General features: G+C 46.6%; 2 protein-coding genes across 7 annotated transcripts in view; one reads left to right on the top strand and one right to left on the bottom strand.

Moving 5' to 3' along the window:
• Positions 1 to 1,095, bottom strand: part of LOC138774206 (uncharacterized) — a 51,167-nt gene extending 50,072 nt beyond the window's left edge. Inside the window, exon 1 of one of the 5 annotated variants that reach the window (XM_069954891.1) lies at positions 1,010 to 1,095. The gene's annotated coding sequence lies outside the window, so the exon portion shown is untranslated. Of the gene's footprint in view, positions 1 to 1,001 lie in introns of all 5 variants that reach the window. The other 4 variants (XM_069954892.1, XM_069954889.1, XM_069954893.1 and 1 more) reach the window with 4 other exon arrangements.
• A 104-nt stretch (positions 1,096 to 1,199) lies between these two features.
• The window catches only part of LGALSL (galectin like), a 38,435-nt gene continuing 12,790 nt past the window's right edge, over positions 1,200 to 26,844 (top strand). Inside the window, exons 1-3 of one of the 2 annotated variants that reach the window (XM_069955083.1) lie at positions 1,200 to 1,286; positions 3,043 to 3,173; positions 22,065 to 22,136. In XM_069955083.1, coding sequence (XP_069811184.1) covers positions 3,096 to 3,173; positions 22,065 to 22,136 — 150 coding nt within the window. In that variant the 5' untranslated portion in view covers positions 1,200 to 1,286; positions 3,043 to 3,095. Of the gene's footprint in view, positions 1,287 to 3,042; positions 3,174 to 10,701; positions 11,053 to 22,064; positions 22,137 to 26,844 lie in introns of those variants that run through there. The other variant, XM_069955084.1, reaches the window with a different exon arrangement.

Here is a 26,844-nt window from a genome sequence, read left to right on the forward strand (position 1 = left end):
AGTCTTCAGTCTGGGTCAGTAACAGCCGGCAGCAAAAGTACAAAATCATAAGACAGAGAATGGTCAGATACAGGCAATAAGGTCAGGGCGGGCAGCAGGGAGCTCAGACAAAAGAACAGGCAAAAGGTCAGAAACATGCGGTACAGAGAACACAAGGAACTAATAGCCAGTGACTTGATGCTGACCATGCTGTCTATTTATGAGGTGAAGGAGTCCGGTCCAGATCCCCATTGGACTGGCGCTCAGATAACAAACACCCTAACTGGCAGAGGCACCTGCCCGTCACGGAACATACAAGACTGCTCAGCTGCAGGAATCAGCTAGCAGAGACAGAGTAACCCTATCCTTGCCAGAGGCTGAAAGGCTGAACAGATAAAAGCAGAGCCCTGTTCACACCAGGTCCAGTGCCTTCTGTGCTGTATGCCCTTAACAGGGTAACGCAAAGGCACATTCCTGACAATAACCCTCTGTAATAGGTTGGGGACCTCTGAGGTTGCTAACTTAGGGATTGGTTAGACATAAAATCATCAGACAGTGGCATGAGTCACATAATCAATACAGACATCAGTTAACCCTTATTATGGTTTCTCCTTCAGCCGTGCAAATAGTAGAGTGACATCAAGTGGTGGGAGCAGCACACTACAGACTTCAGTCCCAGAGCCTATAACATATAGTACCGACCTATACCTGCTTACTTGGACTCCAGCATGCTCCAGTTGTGCTCATCTCTATTGGACACCCCTGCACCAGAGTCATTGATAATTGTGTCTGATTCCTGTGTCTGGGTTACTTTAATCTAATCCAGTCGGTGATATCTCATGTCTCCCTAGAGCATGGGTCTCCAAACTGTGGCCCTCCAGCCAGGCCCGGACTGATAATCTGGCAGGCCGGGCAAATGCCCGCTGGGCTGCTCAGGTTATCAGTCCGAGGGCCGCCGACCAACCCCCCTCCGCTAGCCCTACCGGCCGCCGCCGCTCTGCATCTGCTGCTGCTGCTGTTACCTGCTTACATCTTCCGTCATCAGCAGCCCGATGCAGACCGGCCCCGGAGTCTCACAGCTCCAGCCCCGCGGCGCCTGCAGCTCTCTCATCTACTGCTCTGTGGCCGGCAGTAACGGATGACGTCACACGTCCGCCGACGTGCAGTACATGAGAGAGGTGCAGGCGCCGCGGGGCTGGAGCTATGAGACTCCGGGGCCGGTCTGCATCGGGCTGCTGATGACGGAAGATGTAAGCAGATAACAGCAGCGGACCAAAGAGGACCGGAAAGAATCTGCTGGATCCGAGGTGAGTATACTTTTGTTTTGTTTTTTTACAATGTGGGGGCTGTACAGGGGGAAATGCCATGTGGGGGCTACAGAGGGCCACATTTACTATGTGGGGGCCTGCATGGGGGGGGATAATATGTTATACTATGTGGGGGCTGACTACATAGGGACCTATACTATGTGGGGGGGCCACATGGGGGGGTAATATTTTGGGGCTATACTATGTGGGGGCTGACTACATAGGGACCTATACTATGTGGGGGGGGCCACATGGGGGGGTAATATTTTGGGGCTATACTATGTGGGGGCTGACTACACAGGGACGTATACTATGTGGGGGGCTACATGGGGGGGTATATGTTGGGGGCTATACTATGTGGGGGCTAACTACACAGGGACCTATACTATGTGGGGGCCACATGGGGGGGTAATATTTTGGGGCTATACTATGTGGGAGCTGACTACACAGGGACCTATACTATGTGGGGGGCTACAGGGGGGGGTAATATGTTGGGGGCTATACTATGTGGGGGCTGGCTACACAGGGACCTATACTACGTGGAGGGCTGCATGGGGGGGATAATATGTTGGGGGCTATACTATGTGGGGGCTGACTACACAGGGACCTATACTATGTGGGGGCCACATGGGGGGGTAATATTTTGGGGCTATACTATGTGGGGGCTGACTACACAGGGACCTATACTATGTGGGGGGCTACAGGGGGGGTAATATGTTGGGGGCTATACTATGTGGGGGGCTGCATGGGGGGGATAATATGTTGGGGGCTATACTATGTGGGGGCTGACTACACAGGGACCTATACTATGTGGGGGGCTGCATGGGGGGGATAATATGTTGGGGGCTATACTATGTGGGGGCTGACTACACAGGGACCTATACTATGTGGGGGGCTACACGGAGGGGGGGATAATATGTTGGGGGCTATACTATGTGGAGGCTGACTACACAGGGACCTATACTATGTGGGGGGCTACACGGAGGGGGGGATAATATGTTGGGGGCTATACTATGTGGGGGCTGACTACACACGGACCTATACTATGTGGGGGGCTACAGGGGGCGGGAATAATAGGTTGCCGTTATACTATGTGGGGGCTGGCTACACAGGGACCTATACTATGTGGGGGCTACATGGGGGGGTAATATTTTGGGGCTATGCTATGTGGGGGCTGGCTACACAGGGACCTATACTATGTGCAGGCTACATGGGGAGGGGGTAATATGTTGGGGCTATACTATGTTGGGGCTGGCTACACAGGGACCTATACTATGTGCGGGGCTACATGGGGAGGGGGTAATATGTTGGGGCTATACAATGTGGGGGCTGGCTACACAGGGACCTATACTATGTGGGGGCTACAAAGGTAGGATATACTTTGTGGGCTACACAGGGGAAAGGGCTATACTATGTGGGACTGCACAGGGCATCTATATTATGTGTGAGGGGGCTATATCATTTAGGGGCTGCACATGGGGACTTGTGCTATATAAGTTCTGCTGCTCAGTGGGACCTATGGTATATGGGGACTGCTGCTCAGGGGAGCTTACTATAGGGGAGCATTGATGTTGCCTATATAATGACATAACACAGAGGGTCTAATACTATATAGGCACATATTGGGCCTGACTGCTTATGTGGGAGCACAGAGGGGGCACTGTTACTGTGTAAAGCAATGGGGAATATAGGGTTATGATGAGGTATAAGGTTAGGATGATGCTAAAGCGTGGAGTCTAAAGTGTTTGTCCCACAGATTCTGGGGAGAAGAGTCATGGCTGGAGAAATCTTCATGATGGGCTGAGCCAGATGGAAAGAAAAGGAAAAAAACAGACAGCTTTGACTACCAAGAACGTCACTTATGATTCATGTAGGAAGACGCCTCCTGTAAGTCACTGGATGTAACTGCACAATCATGCATAATCACTTTTTAGGTGCATTCACACGTACAGGATCTGCTGCAGATTTGATGCTGGGTTCCGTCATTGAGTAACAATGATATCTGCAGCATGAAATCTGCTGCAGATCCTGTATGTGTGAACACACTCCTAAGGCCTGTAGGTCCTTTGTATAGCTGGATCTCTACCTCTATTTGGTCACTGCTAGAGATGAGTGACCTTACAGTAAGTTTAGGTTCACATGAACCCAAATGCTCTGAACTTCATCTCTAGTCAATGCTGAGGTAGAATATTGCATTTTATATACTGGTGGTATAAAGGGAATATTAATAGACAGTACAGCAGTATTATCCAGTCACTGTATGGTGATGATGGCGGTGGTCATGGTGTGCTGTATTATTTGTCCTGTGTATACTTATTTTATTGGTTATACTTGTGTTCACATAGTGGATTTTATTCAGTGACAGTATAGTGGTATTAGTCATGTTGTAGTGATGATGGTGGTGGTCACAGTGTTGAGGTATTATCTGTTACTTGTAACTCTTACATAATCCAGTCCTACAAGGAAAGTGGATTATGAGCAAACAAATAGGCTCTGTTCACACACAGTATATGGGGCCATTTTAAACTCTATAATGGCTGGTGTATGGGACCAAAAACCAGAGGGAAAAAGGGACCAGAAGCAAAAAAAATGTATAAAAATCAATTTTGTTAAATTTTTGGGGGTTTCAACTTGTAACAATATCATTGTCTTACTAAATATATAGATAGATAGATAAATAAATAGATACTAGATAGATAGATAGGAGATAGATAGATAGATAGATAGATAGATAGATAGATAGGTAGGAGATATATAGATAGATAGATAGATAGATAGATAGATAGATAGATAGATAGGAGATAGATAGATAGATAGATAGATAGATAGATAGATAGATAGGAGATAGATAGATAGATAGATAGGTAGGAGATATATAGATAGATAGATAGATAGATAGATAGATAGATAGATAGATAGATAGGAGATAGATAGATAGATAGATAGATAGATAGATAGATAGATAGGAGATAGATAGATAGATAGATAGATAGATAGATAGGAGATAGATAGATAGATAGATAGATAGACTTTGCACCATTCCCATCAATGGAACTGAGGTGCAATACAACACAACACGACCTAAGTGTGATATGGTATGTGGGCTGGAGGGGTGTGAGTGCCAGGGCTGATTTTCAGTCCCAGTCCGGCCCTGCCTCCAGCTGTTGCAAAACTACATTTCCCATCATGCCTGGACAGCCAAATCCAAAGCTTTAGCTGTCCAGGCATAATGGGAGTTGTGGTTTCGCAACAGCTGAAGGGCTGCAGTTTGGGGACCCATGTTATAAGACATAGGGAATCCAGCACGTCCTATGACCAAAGCTTCAACTAAAGCACAATAAAATAAATCGCTGTTCTCAATGTGATTTTACAGAATATTAGACGTTATGTAATAGGGCTGTAAATGTAATAGGGCTGTAGATATAATAGGGCTGTAGATGTAATAGGGCTGTAGATGTAATAGGGCTGTAGATGTAATAGGGCTGTAGATGTAATAGGGCTGTAGATGTAATAGGGCTGTAGGTGTAATAGGGCTGTAGGTGTAATAGGGCTGTAGATGTAATAGGGCTGTAGATGTAATAGGGCTGTAGATGTAATAGGGTTGTAGATGTAATAGGGCTGTAGATGTAATAGGGCTGTAGATGTAATAGGGCTGTAGATGTAATGGGCTGTACATGTAATAGGGCTGTACATGTAATAGGGCTGTAGATGTAATGGGCTGTAGATGTAATAGGGCTGTAGATGTAATAGGGCTGTAGATGTAATAGGGCTGTTGTACTGTTATGATGAGTATAACATGTTGGAGGGATATGGGGCCATCTTCCGCTGCGCATGTCCAGCAATGCTGGAGTAGGGTATGTGCACACTACGGAATACGCGTGGAGACTTTAAGCGGATTCTGCCGCGCGGCTTCTACCTGAGGTTCCGCCCATCCCATAGGCTCAATTATATTCGCTGTCCGCCGAAAGAATTGACATTGAGTCTATAGGACGGCATAAATTAGGCGGAGGCCATGCGGCGGAATCTGCTTGAAGTCTCCCTGCGTATTCCGTAGTGTGCACATACCTGTAGGAAGCACATGGGACTGGAGTGCGGCATCTCAGACATAGTTACATGTTACCCGCTGCCAGTTCTTCATTTTCTGGAGCTATTTTAGCATTTTATAGAATCATTTGTTCATAAGCCAAAAATTCATTATAGGCCAAGAATAGCAAGTGGCCCGGACATTACAATAGGTAAAGCGCATGTACACACTCTATACTCCAGACTAATAGGAGGCAGGGCTGGGTAATGGGGTGCATAAAGTCTGGTTATAAGGGAACACTGTGATCTGATGCTGCATTAACCTCTTCACTGCCGGGAAGTAAAGCAGGCTCTGCCAGAAACTAGGCGTAGCGCTGACCATCCCTGCCTACAGGGCTATGCTAAACACGTCATTATACAGAGCCGGAGAGGTAAATCATCAGCAGGGCGGCAATGGACGGGAGGTGTTCTCTACATACCATTATGTCAGCATCCTTATAAAAATACAGTCTATGTGGATGACAGCGCAGAAGAATGTGAAGCGAGTGACGAAATCAATGTAAACAAAAGACGGAGGGTGTTCTGAGACCGACACATTAACCCTTCAGAGACCACCAAGTTTAAGGGTGCCTTCACACATACCGACTCGCAGCAAAAAACTCGCTGCGAGTTTCTGCTACGAGCCGAGGTCCTGGAAGGCCCCTATCACTACATACAAGCAGTGGTCTGAACGACCGCTGCGTGTATGTAATGCAGCCGTCCCCTTAACCCCTCAGGCTCCCGCACCGGTCCCGCACCGCTGTCTCCATACATTACCTGGCCTTCCAGGACCTCAGCTCGTAGTCGGTATGTGTGAAAGCACCCTAAAGGGTATTTTTATCTCCCTAGCGGTCCGTTTACACGGCCCGACACGGCTCCCTGGAAGGACGCAAACAAGTGCCGATCAGCAATTGGGGGAAGAGCAGTAGAGAGTGAAGAGGAGCTCTGCCTCTTCATCTCCGTCTCACTGCTAAAGTACCAGTCGACGGAATAATAATGGAGCCCTATGGAGGTTATGGTACTCGCTGTAACAGAAATTCCGTAGGGCTCAATTATAATTCTATCGACTGCTAATTTAGCAGTGAGACAGAGATGAAGGAGCAGAGCGTGCACTACTGCGCATGTCTGCCCCTTTATTATAATGATTTCTGGGGGTCCCAGCACCTGGACCCCGACCAATACAAACTTCTGGCATGTTGCTATGACAGAAGTTTGTTTAAATGATACGTACCCTTTATAGGGGAGCACTGCAGCGCCATCCGGCCTGCTCCATTGATTATCATTAGAAGGGGCAGGCCAGGCCAGATGAGGCGGCAGTGGTCCTAAAGGGGCTCCGAAGCAGAGTTTACCCAATACCAGCGTGGGACCGACACCCAGGAGGAAGGTAAGACACATACCTTACTCTTCAGTGTTCCTGACGCTATAGAGAGCTATCTGCCTGGGCATGCTCCTGATGAGGTGGTGGATGGTCTCCTGAGGGATCTCCTCCCAGACCTGGACTAAAGCCGCCGCCGCCAACTCCTGGACAGTGTGTGCTAAAACGTGACGTTGCTGGATGGAGGAGACGTGATGTCCCTGATGTGCTCAATGGGATTCCGGTCTTGCAGGAACTGCTGCCACACTCCAGCCACATGAGGTCTAGCATTGTCCTGCATTAGGAGGAACCCCAACCGCACCAGCATATGGTCTCACAAGGGCTCAGAGGGTCTCGGTACCTAATGGCAGTCAGGCTACCTCTGGCAGCACATGAAGGGCTGTGCTGCCCCCCAAAGAAATGCCCCCCCCCCACCATTACTGACCCACTGCCAAACCGCTCATGCTGAAGGACGTTGCAGGCAGCAGATCGCTCTCCATGGCGTCTCCAGACTCTGTCCCGTCTGTCACATGTGCTCAGTGTGAACCTGCTCTCATCTATGAAGATCACAGGGCACCAATCTGCCAATCCTTGTGATCTCAAATGCCGTCCTGCACAGTGTAGGGGTGTGAGCACAACCCCCATCTGTGGACGTCGCGCCCTCATACCATCCTCATGGAGTCGATTTCTAACCGTTTGTGCAGACACCTGCACATTTGTGGCTGCTGGAGGACATTGTGCAGGGCTCTGGCGGTGCTCCTCCTGTTCCTCCTTGCACAAAGGTAGAGATAGCGGTCCTGCTGCTGGGTTGTTTCCCTCCTCCATGTCTCCTGGTGTACTGGCCTGTCTCCTGGTAGCGTCTCCAGCCTCTGGACACTACACTGACAGATACAGCAAACCTTCTTGCCTCAGCTCGCATTGATGTGCCATCCTGGATGAGCTGCACTACCTGAGCCACTTGAGCAACATTCAAAAGGGACCAAAACATCAGCCAGAAAGACTAGGTCCTGAGAAGTGGTCTGTTTTCCCCACCTGTGGCAGCAGAGAGCAGTGTCAGACTGGAGAGAATACACCATTTCCTGCAGCGCATAAAGCGGCTGATAAGTACTGGTTGTAGTGGTTCCCTCATACACAGGGCCGGCTGTAGTGTTCCCTCATACACAGTGCCGGCTGTAGTGTTCCCTCATACACAGTGCCGGCTGTATTGTTCCCTCATACACAGTGCCGGCTGTAGTGTTCCCTCATACACAGTGCCGGCTGTAGTGGTTCCCTCATACACAGTGCTGGCTGTAGTGGTTCCCTCATACACAGTGCTGGCTGTAGTGTTCCCTCATACACAGTGCCGGCTGTAGTGTTCCCTCATACACAGTGCTGGCTGTAGTGGTTCCCTCATACACAGTGCTGGCTGTAGTGGTTCCCTCATACACAGTGCTGGCTGTAGTGTTCCCTCATACACAGTGCTGGCTGTAGTGTTCCCTCATACACAGTGCTGGCTGTAGTGTTCCCTCATACACAGTGCCGGCTGTAGTGTTCCCTCATACACAGTGCTGGCTGTAGTGATTCCCTCATACACAGTGCTGGCTGTAGTGGTTCCCTCATACACAGTGCTGGCTGTAGTGGTTCCCTCATACACAGTGCTGGCTGTAGTGTTCCCTCATACACAGTGCCGGCTGTAGTGTTCCCTCATACACAGTGCTGGCTGTAGTGGTTCCCTCATACACAGTGCTGGCTGTAGTGGTTCCCTCATACACAGTGCTGGCTGTAGTGTTCCCTCATACACAGTGCTGGCTGTAGTGTTCCCTCATACACAGTGCTGGCTGTAGTGTTCCCTCATACACAGTGCCGGCTGTAGTGTTCCCTCATACACAGTGCCGGCTGTAGTGTTCCCTCATACACAGTGCCGGCTGTAGTGGTTCCCTCATACACAGTGCTGGCTGTAGTGTTCCCTCATACACAGTGCCGGCTGTAGTGTTCCCTCATACACAGTGCCGGCTGTAGTGTTCCCTCATACACAGTGCCGGCTGTAGTGTTCCCTCATACACAGTGCCGGCTGTAGTGTTCCCTTATACACAGTGCCGGCTGTAGTGTTCCCTCATACACAGTGCTGGCTGTAGTGTTCCCTCATACACAGTGCTGGCTGTAGTGTTCCCTCATACACAGTGCCGGCTGTAGTGATTCCCTCATACACAGTGCTGGCTGTAGTGATTCCCTCATACACAGTGCTGGCTGTAGTGGTTCCCTCATACACAGTGCCGGCTGTAGTGGTTCCCTCATACACAGTGCCGGCTGTAGTGATTCCCTCATACACAGTGCTGGCTGTAGTGTTCCCTCATACACAGTGCTGGCTGTAGTGTTCCCTCATACAGTGCTGGCTGTAGTGGTTCCCTCATACACAGTGCTGGCTGTAGTGGTTCCCTCATACACAGTGCTGGCTGTAGTGGTTCCCTCATACACAGTGCTGGCTGTAGTGTTCCCTCATACACAGTGCTGGCTGGCTGTAGTGTTCCCTCATACACAGTGCTGGCTGTAGTGTTCCCTCATACAGTGCTGGCTGTAGTGGTTCCCTCATACACAGTGCTGGCTGTAGTGGTTCCCTCATACACAGTGCTGGCTGTAGTGGTTCCCTCATACACAGTGCTGGCTGTAGTGTTCCCTCATACACAGTGCTGGCTGGCTGTAGTGTTCCCTCATACACCGTGCTGGCTGTAGTGTTCCCTCATACACAGTGCTGGCTGTAGTGGTTCCCTCATACACAGTGCTGGCTGTAGTGTTCCCTCATACACGGTGCCGGCTGTAGTGGTTCCCTCATACACAGTGCCGGCTGTAGTGTTCCCTCATACACAGTGCTGGCTGTAGTGTTCCCTAATACACAGTTCCGGCTGTAGTGTTCCCTCATACACAGTGCTGGCTGTAGTGGTTCCCTCATACACAGTGCTGGCTGTAGTGTTCCCTCATACACAGTGCTGGCTGTAGTGTTCCCTCATACACAGTGCTGGCTGTAGTGTTCCCTCATACACATGCTGGCTGTAGTGATTCCCTCATACACAGTGCCGGCTGTAGTGTTCCCTCATACACAGTGCTGGCTGCAGTGTTCCCTCATACACAGTGCTGGCTGTAATTATTCCCTCATACACAGTGCTGGCTGTAGTGGTTCCCTCATACACAGTGCTGGCTGGCTGTAGTGTTCCCTCATACACGGTGCCGGCTGTAGTGTTCCCTCATACACAGTGCTGGCTGTAGTGATTCCCTCATACACGGTGATGGCTGTAGTGTTCCCTCATACACAGTGCCGGCTGTAGTGTTCCCTCATACACAGTGCCGGCTGTAGTGGTTCCCTCATACATGGTGCCGGCTGTAGTGTTCCCTCATACACATGCTGGCTGTAGTGTTCCCTCATACACAGTGCCGGCTGTAGTGTTCCCTCATACACAGTGCTGGCTGTATTGTTCCCTCATACACAGTGCTGGCTGTAGTGGTTCCCTCATACACAGTGCCGGCTGTAGTGGTTCCCTCATACACAGTGCCGGCTGTATTGTTCCCTCATACACAGTGCTGGCTGTAGTGTTCCCTCATACACAGTGCCGGCTGTAGTGGTTCCCTCATACACAGTGCCGGCTGTAGTGTTCCCTCATACACAGTGCTGGCTGTATTGTTCCCTCATACACAGTGCTGGCTGTAGTGGTTCCCTCATACACAGTGCTGGCTGTAGTGTTCCCTCATACACGGTGCTGGCTGTAGTGTTCCCTCATACACGGTGCTGGCTGTAGTGTTCCCTCATACACGGTGCTGGCTGTAGTGTTCCCTCATACACGGTGTCGGCTGTAGTGTTCCCTCATACACAGTGCTGGCTGTAGTGTTCCCTCATACACGGTGCTGGCTGTAGTGTTCCCTCATACACGGTGTCGGCTGTAGTGTTCCCTCATACACAGTGCTGGCTGTAGTGTTCCCTCATACACAGTGCTGGCTGTAGTGTTCCCTCATACACAGTGCTGGCTGTAGTGTTCCCTCATACACAGTGCCGGCTGTAGTGTTCCCTCATACACAGCGCTGGCTGCAGTCTTCTCCTCCCCTCATTCCCAGCCCTCACACATCGCCTCCCCGTCTCTATACACCGCTCGGCTCCTCCTCCGCCATCACCGCCTCCTCTCCTCAGCTTTTCCCGTCTGTCAGGTCACTCCCGGCTTCTTCCTTGTGCTGTGATCCGGAGCAGAGCCAGGCTGAGCTGCCCTCCCGTGCCCTCCTGCTGCTGCTGCCGTCCTCCTCCTCCTCCCGCCGGGCTCCAGCTCCTCCAGTCCCCGCAGCACTGTGCTCTGCAAGATGGCGGGGTCCCTGGTAGAGAGGGAGACGATGGTAAGTGGCATCTGGGGGGAGAACAGGATGGGGGGTCAGGTGCGGGGGGTGGTGGTCCTGCCTGTCATCCCTGTTCCATCCCCGCTGTCACCCGCCGATCGCCTGCAGAGAGCATCCTCAGCTGTGACCTGAGCCGCCTGGGAGAGCCTGACCGGCCCGACTACAGAGGACACCGCGGATATACAGTGTATGTGTGTGTGACAGCTGGTGTGGAGGAGAGTCACTATGTATCCATGTATCTAACCTTATCTCTTATATAGTATATAGTATATCTGTCTATCTATCTATCTATCTATCTCCTATCTATCTATCTATCTCCTATCTATCTATCTATCTATCTATCTATCTCCTATCTATCTATCTATCTATCTATCTATCTATCTCCTATCTATCTATCTATCTATCTATCTCCTATCTATCTATCTATCTATCTATCTATCTATCTATCTATCTATCTATCTCCTATCTACCTATCTATCTATCTATCTATCTCCTATCTATCTATCTATCTCCTATCTATCTATCTATCTATCTATCTATCTATCTATCTATCTCCTATCTATCTATCTATCTATCTATCTATCTATCTCCTATCTATCTATCTATCTATCTATCTATCTATCTATCTATCTATCTCCTATCTATCTATCTATCTATCTCCTATCTACCTATCTATCTATCTATCTATCTATCTCCTATCTATCTATCTATCTATCTATCTATCTATCTCCTACCTCATCTATCTATCTCCTATCTATCTATCTATCTATCTATCTATCTATCTATCTATCTATCTCCTATCTATCTCCTATCTATCTATCTATCTATCTATCTATCTCCTATCTATCTATCTATCTCCTATCTATCTATCTATCTATCTATCTATCTATCTATCTATCTCCTATCTATCTATCTATCTATCTATCTATCTATCTATCTATCTATCTATCTCCTATCTATCTATCTATCTATCTCCTATCTATCTATCTATCTATCTATCTCCTATCTATCTATTATCTATCTATCTATCTCCTATCTATCTATCTATCTCCTATCTATCTATCTCCTATCTATCTATCTATCTATCTATCTATCTATCTATCTATCTATCTCCTATTTATCTATCTCCTATCTATCTATCTATCTATCTCCTATCTCCTATCTATCTCCTATCTATCTATCTATCTATCTATCTATCTATCTCCTATCTATCTATCTCCTATCTATCTATCTATCTATCTATCTATCTCCTATCTATCTCCTATCTATCTATCTATCTATCTCCTATCTATCTATCTATCTATCTATCTATCTATCTATCTATCTCCTATCTATCTATCTATCTATCTATCTATCTATCTATCTCCTATCTATCTATCTATCTATCTATCTATCTATCTATCTATCTGTCTGTCTCCTATCTATCTATCTATCTATCTATCTATCTATCTATCTCCTATCTATCTATCTATCTATCTATCTATCTATCTCCTATCTATCTATCTATCTATCTATCTCCTATCTATCTATCTATCTATCTATCTATCTATCTATCTATCTATCTGTCTCCTATCTATCTATCTATCTGAATGAATACAATGTGTAATTTCTATTAGTTCTGTATTATATAGGCCATAGTATCACAGTATATACAGATCACTGCATATCACTAGGGCCTGGTTCACACATTGGTGCCAGCGGCACTGTTATTCTGTGGCTCTGTGTGTACAGTGACTTTCACACCACCATCTCTATGTGACTGTAATAAGTATGGGGGTGGGGGGCTGCATATGACATCAGATATACGCATGACATCACATGTACACCTGCAGTATCAGGGCTCCTGGGTGACGGAGATTGGTTGTACATGTATACTCACACACTGCAGTTATAAAGGTATAAATCTTAATTTATAGAAACATTTCTGTGTTATTTGGCATCATCCTATAAATGGGGGGGGGGGGTCCCCGAGGTCCCCAGATAGCGTTACCCCCATAGGACTCCCCCTGGTGCAGGATTTGCTGCTGACTTTGCTCCCGTTGATCTTTGTTATCTTATTATATTATTATATTCTGTAAGATGTAGGCTGTGTTAGATCCCAGATCCTGTGCCGGGTGACAGCAGGTGGATATCACACTAGTATCTGCTCACACCTCAATGCACTGATTTTGCACACTCGACGCCTGTCTGGTATTTTATCTTGACATTCCGGCAGTCGTCGCGGTAGAAAGCGCTTACCGAGATCTTAAGAAAATCACCAAATCCTTGTTCTTTGTTTCGGGGACCACTGCCTGCAGTTATTGGTCGCCAGCTCTTTACTATGCTGACAGTGTCGCTTGTTTCATTGCTGTTTACAGATCAGTCGTCTCAGTTTACTTCTATTAAAAAAATCTCCACTCTTCCAGTACTTATCAGCTGCTGTATGTCCTGCAGGAAGTGGTGTATTCTTTCCAGTCTGGACAGCAGGAGAGCTTTTCTATAGGGATTTGCTGCTGCTCTGGACAGTTCCTGACATGGACAGAGGTGGCAGCAGAGAGCACTGTGTCAGACTGGAGAGAATACACCACTTCCTGCAAGACATACAGCAGCTGATAAATACTGGAAGACTGGATATTTTTTAATAGAAGTAAATTACAAATCTTTTTTGTGAACTATCCCTTTAAGCCAGTTGTTTGCAGATTTTTCCTTTTGGCTTCAACAGAGGAGAAAAAAGTGTAATAAAAAAAAGTGAGAAAAAAAAAGTGTAATAAAATCCACAAGTAATGTTGGGGCGCGTTGACATGATGCGCTGTAGATCCATGTATAGGCTTTCTGCATTGTGTGAATGTCCTCATCATATAGTGAATCTCTTCTGAAATAATTCACATAAAATCCATCCAGTGTGAATGTACCCCGAGGCCTGATACACGTGGGCGCTCATAGTACTGGTGTGTGACACCAGCCTAAGGGCGTATTCACACCTGGCAGATTTGTTTCAGGAATTTCTACCATCGCTCCATAAATCTAGAAGTGTTACAGAAATAACCCCGCTCACTTGTATGGAAGGTCTCCGGTCCCAGAAATGTCAGCTCCACATCTGGGAGACGTGAACTCGCTATATACCATAGATCAGGCTGTACACCATAGATCTCTCTGTATACCATAGATCAGGCTGTACACCATAGATCAGGCTGTATACAATAGATCAGGCTGTATACCATAGATCTCGCTGTACACCATAGATCAGGCTGTATACCATAGATCAGGCTGTACACCATAGATCAGGCTGTATACCATAGATCAGGCTGTATACCATAGATCAGGCTGTATACCATAGATCAGGCTGTACACCATAGATCAGGCTGTATACCATAGATCAGGCTGTATACTATAGATCTCGCTGTACACCATAGATCAGGCTGTATACCATAGATCTCGCTGTATACCATAGATCAGGCTATACACCATAGATCTCGCTGTACACCATAGATCAGGCTGTATACCATAGATCAGGCTATATACCATAGATCCCGCTGTATACCATAGATCCCGCTGTATACAATAGATCAGGCTGTATACCATAGATCAGGCTGTATACCATAGATCTTGCTGTATACCATACATCCGCCTGTATACCATAGATATCGCTGTATACCATAGATCAGGCTGTATACCATACATCCGGCTGTATACCATAGATATCGCTGTATACCATAGATCTTGCTGTATATCATAGATCAGGCTGTACACCATAGATCAGGCTGTATACAATAGATCAGGCTGTATACCCTAGATCTCGCTGTATACCATAGGTCAGGCTGTACACCATAGATCAGGCTGTATACCATAGATCAGGCTGTATACCATAGATCTCGCTGTATACCATAGATCAGGCTGTACACCATAGATCAGGCTGCACACCATAGATCAGGCTGTGTACCATAGATCAGGCTGTACACCATAGATCAGGCTGTATACCATAGATCAGGCTGTATACCATAGATCTCGCTGTATACCATAGATCTTGCTGTGATCACACATTCTGGGACTTGTAGTGCCTGTCTCTCCTGAATCATGCAGACCTCCACTCCAGAAAGACAGGTGCATCAGGAGCGGCCAACTCCAATAGGATGCTTGAGTAAATAGCTTATAAAAACTTTAATTTAAAAAGTATATTAAAACAATAAAACAAGGATACACACAACGCGTTTCCAGGCCGGACCGGCCTCTTCATCAGGTGCAACACTTTTTAAATTAAAGTTTTTATAAGCTATTTACTCAAGCATCCTATTGGAGTTGGCCGCTCCTGATGCACCTGTCTTTCTGGAGTGGAGGTCTGCATCCTTCTATTTGCCCTGGCGGGGGTATACAGGATAGGCTGCACATCAGTGTTTCCCTCACTACGCTTGGAGAGTAGTGCCTCAGTCTTGCAGAACCACATCAGGTGAGGGAATTCATTGTTAAACTCCCCTACTTGATCCACCTTTGTTTTTATCATCCTGCATCATGGAGCGCTGTCTTCTCTGTGTTTTCTAGTTCTCCGGAATCATCACACTTGCTGCCTCCATCCTTCTGGCTTTCACTTACTGTAGTAATGAAATGATTCTGTCCCCGGGGGCCGATCCTGAAATCCTTCAATAATTAAAGTGCTCTGATTAGTGCAACTGGGAATGTATCTGCATCACAGACAATAAACGACAGGACGAGGCATCTCCCAGTATATGTGACTGGGAGACAAGCGTATACAGATACTTGTGTGCCAGTAGGTGGGGGCTCCTTTATTATGGGGGTAGCAGCAGCAGCAGCAGCCAGTGTCTGTACAGATTATTATGGCAGCCGGAGGAATATGGGAGAGCAGTAAGTGTATGAGGGAGCAGTGAGTGTATGAAGGAATAGTCAGTGTATAAGGGAGTGGTGGGTGTATAGGGGAGCAGTCAGTGTATGTGGGAGCAGTCAGTGTATATGGGAGCAGTGAGTATATGGTGGAGCGATCAGTGTATGGGGGAGTGGTGAGTGTATGGGCAGCGATCAGTATATGGGGGAGCAGTCGGTGTAGGAGGGAGCAGTCAGTGTATGGGGAAGTGGTCAGTGTATGGGGGAGCAGTCAGTATATGGGGGAGCAGTCGGTGTAGGAGGGAGCAGTCAGTGTATGGGAAAGCGGTCAGTGTATGGGGGAGCAGTCAGTGTATGGGGGAGCAGTCACTGTATTTGTCAGCTGTAAGGTGCATGTCTGGCACTTGTTACCACTCTCCATCTTTAGAGATCAGAAGGGGAATTGTGGTCACATTCGTGAGGAAAAATCTGATCTTTTTCATGACTTGCTTGGGGGATTTAACGCACTTCTCATTGAAAGAAGCTTATTGTATAAGCCATTCAGTCCTGCTGGGCTACTGTTATACTGTGAGGCCACCGTCATGCAGTGAGGCTGCGGTCATACTGTGGGGTTATGGTCATCCTGTGAGGCTACTGTCATACTGTGAGGCTACCGTCATACTGTGAGGCTACCGTCATACTGTGAGGTTACCGTCATACTGTGAGGCTACCGTCATACTGTGAGGCTACCGTCATACTGTGAGGCTACTGTCATACTGTGAGGTTACCGTCATACTGTGAGGCTATGGTCATACTGTGAGACTACCGTCATACTGTGAGGCTACCGTCATACTGTGAGGCTACTGTTATACTCCGGCCGCGATTGCAACATCTAGCCACATGGCATTCTTCTCTGTCTACCACCCATCAATGTATACCAGTTGAAAAAGGTCGCATGAGACCGAAACGTCCGTTATGGTATATGTTCTATGGATAAATTGTTATATGAGAATGCATGGGCCTAATTGCGGAGCCGAACTTTGTGTATACATGAAATAATAAAAGAAAATAAAAAAAAAGTGAAATAACTGTTTCAAAGGTGTGCGATTAATATTACAACATGATTGTGAGGTTACTGTCATACTGTGAGGTTACCGTCATACTGTGAGGCTACCATCATACTGTGAGGTTACCATTATACTGTGAGGCTACCATTATACTGTGAGGCTACCATTATACTGTGAGGTTACCGTCATACTGTGAGGCTACCGTCATACTGTGAGGCTACCATTATACTGTGAGGCTACCATTATACTGTGAGACTACCGTCATACTGTGAGGCTACCATCATACTGTGAGGTTACCGTCATACTGTGAGGTTACCGTCATACTGTGAGGCTACCATTATACTGTGAGGCTACCGTTATACTGTGAGGCTACCGTCATACTATGAGGCTACTGTCATACTGTGAGGCCACCATCATACTGTGAGGCTACCGTCATACTGTGAGGCTACCGTCATACTGTGAGGCTACCATTATACTGTGAGGTTACCGTCATACTGTGAGGCTACCATTATACTGTGAGGCTAAGCAGCCATAAAAACTCCATGTTTTCTCTCAGTAAATTCCTAATGCTCTTACCAGCACCACCGCTGCCTCCGCCATGAATGAGGCCATTGTGGGACGTTACGTCTGTGCTCCTAACCTAATGGGGCAGAGTTATCCACAGGAGCCATGTTTGTGAGACCTTATGTGCCGATGTGTCAGAAGTGGCCGAGGCTTTAGTGCAACGTCTGAAGAATCCTCACACTTAGGTGCATCATGGTACTATAGTATGGAGGGATTGTATATAGTGCCACTGAGTGTCTGTCACTTTGTGTCTGCCATATTGTGCAGCTTGTGTGGTGAAGACATGATGATATATCTGATGATGCTCTGCCCTTGCACGTCCAGCCTGTCAATGTCAGTGGATGCCAGTGCAAATTATGTCCCTGTAGAAGTTTTAGTAACGGTGTAACACTATCAGTATAGTAATAGTGTAACACTACTGGTATAGTAATAGTGTAACACTGCCGTTATAGTAATAGTGTAACACTACCGGTATAGTAATAGTGTAACACTACCAGTATAGTAATAGTGTAGCACTACCAGTATAGTGATAGTGTAACTCTGCCGGTATAGTAATAGTGTAACACTGCCGGTATAGTAATAGTGTAACACTACCAGTATAGTAATAGTGTAACTCTGCCGGTATAGTAATAGTGTAACACTGCCAGTATAGTAATAGTGTAACTCTGCCAGTATAGTAATAGTATAATGCTACAGGTATAGTAATAGTGTAACACTACCAGTATAGTAATAGTGTAACACTGCCGGTATAGTAATAGTGTAACACTGCCGGTATAGTAATAGTGTAACACTACCAGTATAGTAATAGTGTAACACTGCCAGTATAGTAATATTGTAACACTGCCGGTATGGTAATAGTGTAACACTGCCGGTATAGTAATAGTGTAACACTACCAGTATAGTAATAGTATAATGCTACAGGTATGGTAATAGTGTAACACTACCAGTATAGTAATAGTGTAACTCTGCCGGTATAGTAATAGTGTAACACTGCCAGTATAGTAATAGTGTAACTCTGCCAGTATAGTAATAGTATAATGCTACAGGTATAGTAATAGTGTAACACTACCAGTATAGTAATAGTGTAACACTGCCGGTATAGTAATAGTGTAACACTACCAGTATAGTAATAGTGTAACACTGCCAGTATAGTAATATTGTAACACTGCCGGTATGGTAATAGTGTATTACTACCGGTATAGTAATAGTGTAACACTGCCGGTATAGAGATAGTGTAACACTACCAGTATAGTAATAGTGTAACTCTGGCAGTATAGTAATAGTGTAACAGTGTAACACTACCAGTGCAATAGTGTAACACTACCAGTATAGTAATAGTGTAGCACTAGCACTAACGGTATAGTACCAGTATAGTAATAGTGTAACACTATCGGTATAGTAATAGTGTAACACTGCCGGTATAGTAATAGTGTAATACTACCGGTATAGTAATAGTGTAACACTGCCGGTATAGTAATAGTGTAACCCTGCCGGTATAGTAATAGTGTAACACTGCCGGTATAGTAATAGTGTAACACTACCAGTATAGTAATAGTGTAACACTGCCGGTATAGTAATAGTGTAACACTGCCGGTATGGTAATAGTGTAACACTACCGGTATAGTAATAGTGTAACACTGCCGGTATAGTAATAGTGTAACCCTGCCGGTATAGTAATAGTGTAACACTGCCGGTATAGTAATAGTGTAACCCTGCCGGTATAGTAATAATATAACACTGCCGGTATAGTAATAGTGTAACCCTGCCGGTATAGTAATAGTGTAACCCTGCCGGTATAGTAATAGTGTAACACTACCAGTATAGTAATAGTGTAACCCTGCCGGTATAGTAATAGTGTAACCCTGCCGGTATAGTAATAGTTTAACACTGCCGGTATAGTAATAGTGTAACACTGCCGGTATAGTAATAGTGTAACCCTGCCGGTATAGTAATAGTGTAACACTGCCGGTATAGTAATAGTGTAACCCTGCCGGTATAGTAATAGTGTAACACTGCCGGTATAGTAATAGTGTAACCCTGCCGGTATAGTAATAGTGTAACACTGCCGGTATAGTAATAGTGTAACCCTGCCGGTATAGTAATAGTGTAACACTGCCGGTATAGTAATAGTATGACAATGCCGGTATAGTAATAGTGTAACCCTGCCGGTATAGTAATAGTGTAACCCTGCCGGTATAGTAATAGTGTAACACTGCCGGTATAGTAATAGTATGACAATGCCGGTATAGTAATAGTGTAACACTGCCGGTATAGTAATAGTGTAACACTGCCGGTATAGTAATAGTATGACAATGCCGGTATAGTAATAGTGTAACACTGCCGGTATAGTAATAGTGTAACACTGCCGGTATAGTAATAGTATAACACTGCCGGTATAGTAATAGTGTAACCCTGCCGGTATAGTAATAGTGTAACACTGCCGGTATAGTAATAGTGTAACCCTGCCGGTATAGTAATAGTGTAACACTACCAGTATAGTAATAGTGTAACCCTGCCGGTATAGTAATAGTGTAACCCTGCCGGTATAGTAATAGTTTAACACTGCCGGTATAGTAATAGTGTAACACTGCCGGTATAGTAATAGTGTAACCCTGCCGGTATAGTAATAGTGTAACACTGCCGGTATAGTAATAGTGTAACACTGCCGGTATAGTAATAGTGTAACACTGCCGGTATAGTAATAGTGTAACCCTGCCGGTATAGTAATAGTGTAACACTGCTGGTATAGTAATAGTGTAACCCTGCCGGTATAGTAATAGTGTAACACTGCCGGTATAGTAATAGTATGACAATGCCGGTATAGTAATAGTGTAACCCTGCCGGTATAGTAATAGTGTAACCCTGCCGGTATAGTAATAGTGTAACACTGCCGGTATAGTAATAGTATGACAATGCCGGTATAGTAATAGTGTAACACTGCCGGTATAGTAATAGTGTAACACTGCCGGTATAGTAATAGTATGACAATGCCGGTATAGTAATAGTGTAACACTGCCGGTATAGTAATAGTGTAACACTGCCGGTATAGTAATAGTATAACAATGCCGGTATAGTAATAGTGTAACACTGCCGGTATAGTAATAGTATAACAATGCCGGTATAGTAATAGTGTAATACTACCGGTATAGTAATAGTGTAACACTGCTGGTATAGTAATAGTGTAACCCTGCCGGTATAGTAATAGTGTAACACTGCCGGTATAGTAATAGTGTAACACTGTATCAGTCTGGGGTTCTGTAGCTGTTACCGCTGTCCTTATGGACTATAATGGGATTTGTATGCCATCTTATGTGTAAAGCTCCTGCTGTTCAGTTCCCATCTATCATAAGTGACCGCTCGCTGGCATCACATCCTCTCTCTATAACACTATGTTAGCTGGTCTTTTTCTTGCAATACTGTAAAGTTGTTCTCTATAGATGCTTCCAGGAACTATTCATTCAGTATCCGGAGAACAGGCCGTAAATGTCCGGAGGTTCGATCACTATGATCCCCACACATCGATAGCCTCAGGGTCATCTTGGCTTCTTTTGGCTGCACGGTCATCTGATGTGGCCTTTACTGTATGTTCATTACAGGAGTACAATGTAGACAACTTTCTCATATATCTTGTGTATTAAAGGGGTACGCCGGTGAAAATGCTTTTCTTTCCAATCAACTTATACAGATTTGTAATTTACTTCTATTTACAAATCTCCAGTCTTCCAGTACTTATCAGCTGCTGTATGTCCTGCAGGGAGTGGCGTATTCTTTCCAGTCTGACACAGCGCTCTCTGCTGCCACCTCTGTCCATGTCAGGAACTGTCCAGAGCAGGAGAGGTTTCTATGGGGATTTGCTGCTGCTCTGGACAGTTCCTGACATGGACAGAGGTGGCAGCAGAGAGCGCTGTGTCAGACTGGAGAGAAAACATCACTTCCTGCAGGACATACAGCAGCTGATAAGTAATGAAAGACTGGAAATTTTATAAATAGAAGTAAATCACAAATTTGTATAATTTTCTGACACCAGTTGATTTGAGAGAATAAAATGCCAGAGTACCCCTTTAATTGCTCATATCTTTCTATATCTCTGCCCATTCACCAATCAGTGACTGCAATCAGAAATTGTGTAACCTGTGAGAGATGAATACACAAAGCAGATCTCCGTAATCATGAACACTCTTTGGTTGCTGGAAACTCCCATTGGGGTAAAGCACCTGCAGTAAAGCAGCGAGTATCTCCAGCTGTAGTAATGGTGCTGCGAGCTTTAGGCTTTCACTTGCAGGGTCATGTGACGGCTACGGGTCTTATATAGAGCGCTCCGTATCTCAGTGCACTCCCGTCGTATCACTTACTTTCTTCAAGGATCATATTGCAAGTGTTGGAATCTACTAGAACAGGTGCAAAGGTGGCAGCGCTGGTTATCTCCCCCGAGGCCGTCTGTACTATTAGCACAATAATGAAGGTCAAACATTCAACAGGAAAAATATAAAGCCGCCTTATCTCTTCCTGAACACTCCCGCCATGTCCGCTGTATATCTGGAGTGTTATAACATGTAGATTATAACTGTCTGTAATATGTTCTCTCCACAGCAGCTGGACAGCAGGCGTCTGAGCAGTCCGCTAGGGTCTCCGGTACAAGCTGAAGTCTTCTTTCCACGGCTGGTAAGTCAGAGGTTTTATCACTCAATAGGTTTATATCAGATTTACTGCATCAAGCGACTATGCAGGTTGTGATGGGGACTGTTTGCAGATTTCCACTATACTCACCTCCCCTGGTGCTCTGATGGCAGCTCTTCTTTGGTGTCCCACCAGTATCTGTACACCGAACACCCAGCATTATAATGATACACTGCAGCCTGTGGTTGGGGTGGACAGAGACTGGTAGGGACCAGCAGACTGATTCCACTGGAGGGCCATGGGACTGGGTGGAAATCTGTCAGCTGTAATTCACATCCTGCACTGCTGACACTGATAGATGCTGTAAGGTCTGGGAGACACATGGTACCTTCCATATATCTGTCTGTGCTTCCAGGATATAGAAAAAGGCTTTTATTCTCCTCTACAAAGTGCAAGAGGCGTTCTTATTTGTCAGCCCCACGTGCTGCGAGTGCCGATCAGTGAGATCAGTGGAGTGCTTTTGAACGGCACGAAAAATCGAGCAGCTGGGCTGCACAAACAATCCTTGTATTGTTCATGTAGCCCTGGAAATTGACAGCATGTATATAATTGTTTGTAGGGGTCTGGGATATGTTGGGGTCTGAGATATGTATGTATTGTATTGAGATCTGTAATATACATATATTTGTGCTGTCCATTTCCAGATCACAAGCAGCAGTGTATACTTACCATCCACGCTGCTTGTGGTCCAGCAGACAGCCGGCAGCTGTATCTTCAGGCCCCTCCTCCTCCTGCTGCCCACCATTCTGGAAGAGGCAGGGCCTGACAATACAGCAGCGGCCGGAGGATGGTAGAACAGGATGCCGGATCACAAGCAGCGCAGATGGTAAGTATACACTGCTACTTGTTATCTGGAAACTGACAGCACAGATATATACACATCCTGTATGTACAGTATATCCTATATACTGCACATATCTGGGCTCTCAGTTTCCTTTTATCGGTATTAGCCACAGTAGACAGCCGATATCGATAAATTTTAAAGAAAGACCCGATTAGCCGAGGATCAGATGTTTTCCCCGCCCTCAGTGGATCGCTGTCACTTTTACAGGAACCGATTATCGGCTGCAGAAGTTTTCTAGCATCACACCCTGCCGATAATCAGCCTGTGTAAAAGGCCCTTAACCTTCCAGCCGACTGACAATCAGGCAGTAGGAGGCGTCCATCTTGCAGCAGGAGCTCAGGGACGCCTCTATGACTCCTTGTAGCAGAGAAGCGTTTCTCTATGTTACGGAAGCACAGCTGGATACATGACGGGTACCACGTTTCCCCTTACATACATCTATCAGTGTCAGCAGTTTGGACAATAAAAAAAATTGTATCAGGACGTGTGTATTTAGCTGCAGATATACAGGCCGGCAACCATGTGAATGTATTCTTTCCCATTGAATTGTGCTAAATCCATAAACAAATGCTGTATGACCACAAGATGTGACTACACCCCAACCTACAATACCATCCGGCGACCTAGAAACAAACCCGCTTAGGCATCAGGCAGTGGGCAGAATATGAGCAGAGCCCCAGACTGTGTCCGGGATAGTAAATCCGTCTCTGACTCACCCGCACTTGTGATTGGACGGAGCGCTAAGTAAATTGTGAGCGTGCCGAGATCAGAAGAATCTATAATGCGGCATGAACGATGTGAGCGGCGGGGAGACAAATTACACTCCGCAAAGCATCAAAACATCTTGTGCTTCATTATAAAAAAATAATAAACTTTGCCGTTGCCCCCCGGCTGCTGAGGAGGAGGATCGGGGGGTTTATGTTCTAGAATAGACGGCAAAAAAGTATAGAAAAATAAAAGAAACCCTTCTGTAATCATATGCTAAGCTGCGACTGGCCTCCTTCATGTATCTAAGCTTTGTATGTGATACATCCTAATGTCTGACACCACTTCATCTGTGAACCTGTGGCTATATTCTGGTCTCTGTGACTTGCAGCAAGGTGGGGAGGAGGTGCCATGATTAACCACAGGCGTAAATCATGGCAAAAATCTACACCTACTCAGGAGCAGGTGTAGATTTCTGCGCCCGTTGTACGGCAGACGCAGGTCAGGCCAGGTTGACTAAGAGGTGCAGGACTGGTGGGGCAAATAGGGGTGGGCCTGATGAACTTCATTTGTGCTGAATTGGGATGCAGGCGCACCCGTGTGTGCCAATTCACCATTCCACACAATGAAAAGTGCGGCCAGAGCCGCACTCTCCATTGTGTGAACTGTCAGTTCTGTGCAGCCACTATTCACCACTATGTGTATACACTCCGGCCGGGATTCCATTGACTGCAGTGCAACATAAATTTTCTATTAATCATGGCCGTTGTTGCAAATCAGCAACCACAGCCGTGATTAATAGAAAATTTCTGTTGTGGGAACGTGGCCTTAAAGACTTTCTAGTTTTCTGATGCAAAGTTTACACCATCTATAACTTCGCTTGGAGTCCGCCAGAATTTTTAGCCAGATCCAGGTGCATTTTTCGTTGCAAAGTAAGCCACACCCCATTTTTGCATAAACCCCACCCCCTTTTTAGTATCAGGCGTAAAGTGTCTGAAAATGGTGAAAAAGTGTCTAAAATGCAGAATAAATGTGGAGAAAAGTCCCGTACGCCATTTTTAGTAAATCTAGTTCATTGTGGCGTCTGATGACCCCTACTCCCTGCTATCAGTCTGGGTCATTAGATGTGCAGCCAGGCTGGAACCTGTAATACAGACACGGAAATCCCTCAGTATTAGGCCCATGTGAGCCCAGCCTCGGGCTATTCTCACACAGCCATAATGATACTAAGGATCAATACCTGATCCTACATCAAACATACAAACTTACATCACTGCAGAATTGTATGGAGATGTAGACTGTGTATATGACATCTGCAGGAGGTTGGGGGACTGTCGCTGTAAGGCTAAAATAAAGCAGCATTATGTCTGTCTGCAGCCGGATGTGCAACAACTTCTATGGCATGATGTGATATATAAAGTGATACATAAAGTCTGTCCATGTTCCCATCACTTGCCATTGGAGTGACATTGTATTGCATTGTGCATATACATTGGTTTTAGTCTCCTAATAGAGGGCGTCTAGACCAGATTGCCGAGATCAGGTTATGTCCACTTTTGCAGCCATTTTTCCTTGGATCAAAAACGAATTGTTGAAGAACTTGATTAAAAAAAAAACTTAATTAAAAAATCTCCTCCTCCCGTCTTATGTATCCAGCTCCTGTGCAGACCGATGTGTCTCTGATCCTGCGGCGTACTCACCTCCATCTGTCCCCATCTTGTGTATCCAGCTCCTGTGCAGACCGATGTGTCTCTGATCCTGCGGCGTACTCACCTCCATCTGTCCCCATCTTGTGTATCCAGCTCCTGTGCAGACCGATGTGTCTCTGATCCTGCGGCGTACTCACCTCCATCTGTCCCCATCTTGTGTATCCAGCTCCTGTGCAGACCGATGTGTCTCTGATCCTGCGGCGTACTCACCTCCATCTGTCCCCATCTTGTGTATCCAGCTCCTGTGCAGACCGATGTGTCTCTGATACTGCGGCGTACTCACCTCCAGCTGCCTCCATCTTGTGTATCCAGCTCCCGTGCAGACCTATGTGTCTCTGATCCTGCGGCGTACTCACCTCCAGCTGCCCCCATCTTGTGTATCCAGCTCCCATGCAGATCTATGTGTCTCTGATCCTGCGGCATACTCACCTCCATCTGTCCCCATCTTGTGTATCCAGCTCCTGTGCAGACCGATGTGTCTCTGATGCTGCGGCGTACTCACCTCCAGCTGCCCCCATCTTGTGTATCCAGCTCCTGTGCAGAACGATGTGTCTCTGATCCTGCGGCACACTCACCTCCAGCTGCCTCCATCTTGTGTATCCAGCTCCTGTGCAGACCGATGTGTCTCTGATCCTGCGGCGTACTCACCTCCAGCTGCCTCCATCTTGTGTATCCAGCTCCTGTGCAGACCTATGTGTCTCTGATCCTGCGGCGTACTCACCTCCAGCTGTCCCCATCTTGTGTATCCAGCTCCTGTGCAGACCGATGTGTCTCTGATCCTGCGGCGTACTCACCTCCAGCTGCCTCCATCTTGTGTATCCAGCTCCCGTGCAGACCTATGTGTCTCTGATCCTGCGGCGTACTCACCTCCAGCTGTCCCCATCTTGTGTATCCAGCTCCTGTGCAGACCGATGTGTCTCTGATCCTGCGGCGTACTCACCTCCATCTGTCCCCATCTTGTGTATCCAGCTCCTGTGCAGACCGATGTGTCTCTGATCCTGCGGCGTACTCACCTCCATCTGTCCCCATCTTGTGTATCCAGCTCCTGTGCAGACCGATGTGTCTCTGATCCTGCGGCGTACTCACCTCCAGCTGCCTCCATCTTGTGTATCCAGCTCCCGTGCAGACCTATGTGTCTCTGATCCTGCGGCGTACTCACCTTCAGCTGCCCCCATCTTGTGTATCCAGCTCCCATGCAGATCTATGTGTCTCTGATCCTGCGGCATACTCACCTCCATCTGTCCCCATCTTGTGTATCCAGCTCCTGTGCAGACCGATGTGTCTCTGATGCTGCGGCGTACTCACCTCCAGCTGCCCCCATCTTGTGTATCCAGCTCCTGTGCAGACCGATGTGTCTCTGATCCTGCGGCGTACTCACCTCCAGCTGCCTCCATCTTGTGTATCCAGCTCCTGTGCAGACCTATGTGTCTCTGAT

This window comes from Dendropsophus ebraccatus, chromosome 15 (genome assembly GCF_027789765.1).
Source record: "Dendropsophus ebraccatus isolate aDenEbr1 chromosome 15, aDenEbr1.pat, whole genome shotgun sequence".
NCBI lineage: Eukaryota > Metazoa > Chordata > Amphibia > Anura > Hylidae > Dendropsophus > Dendropsophus ebraccatus.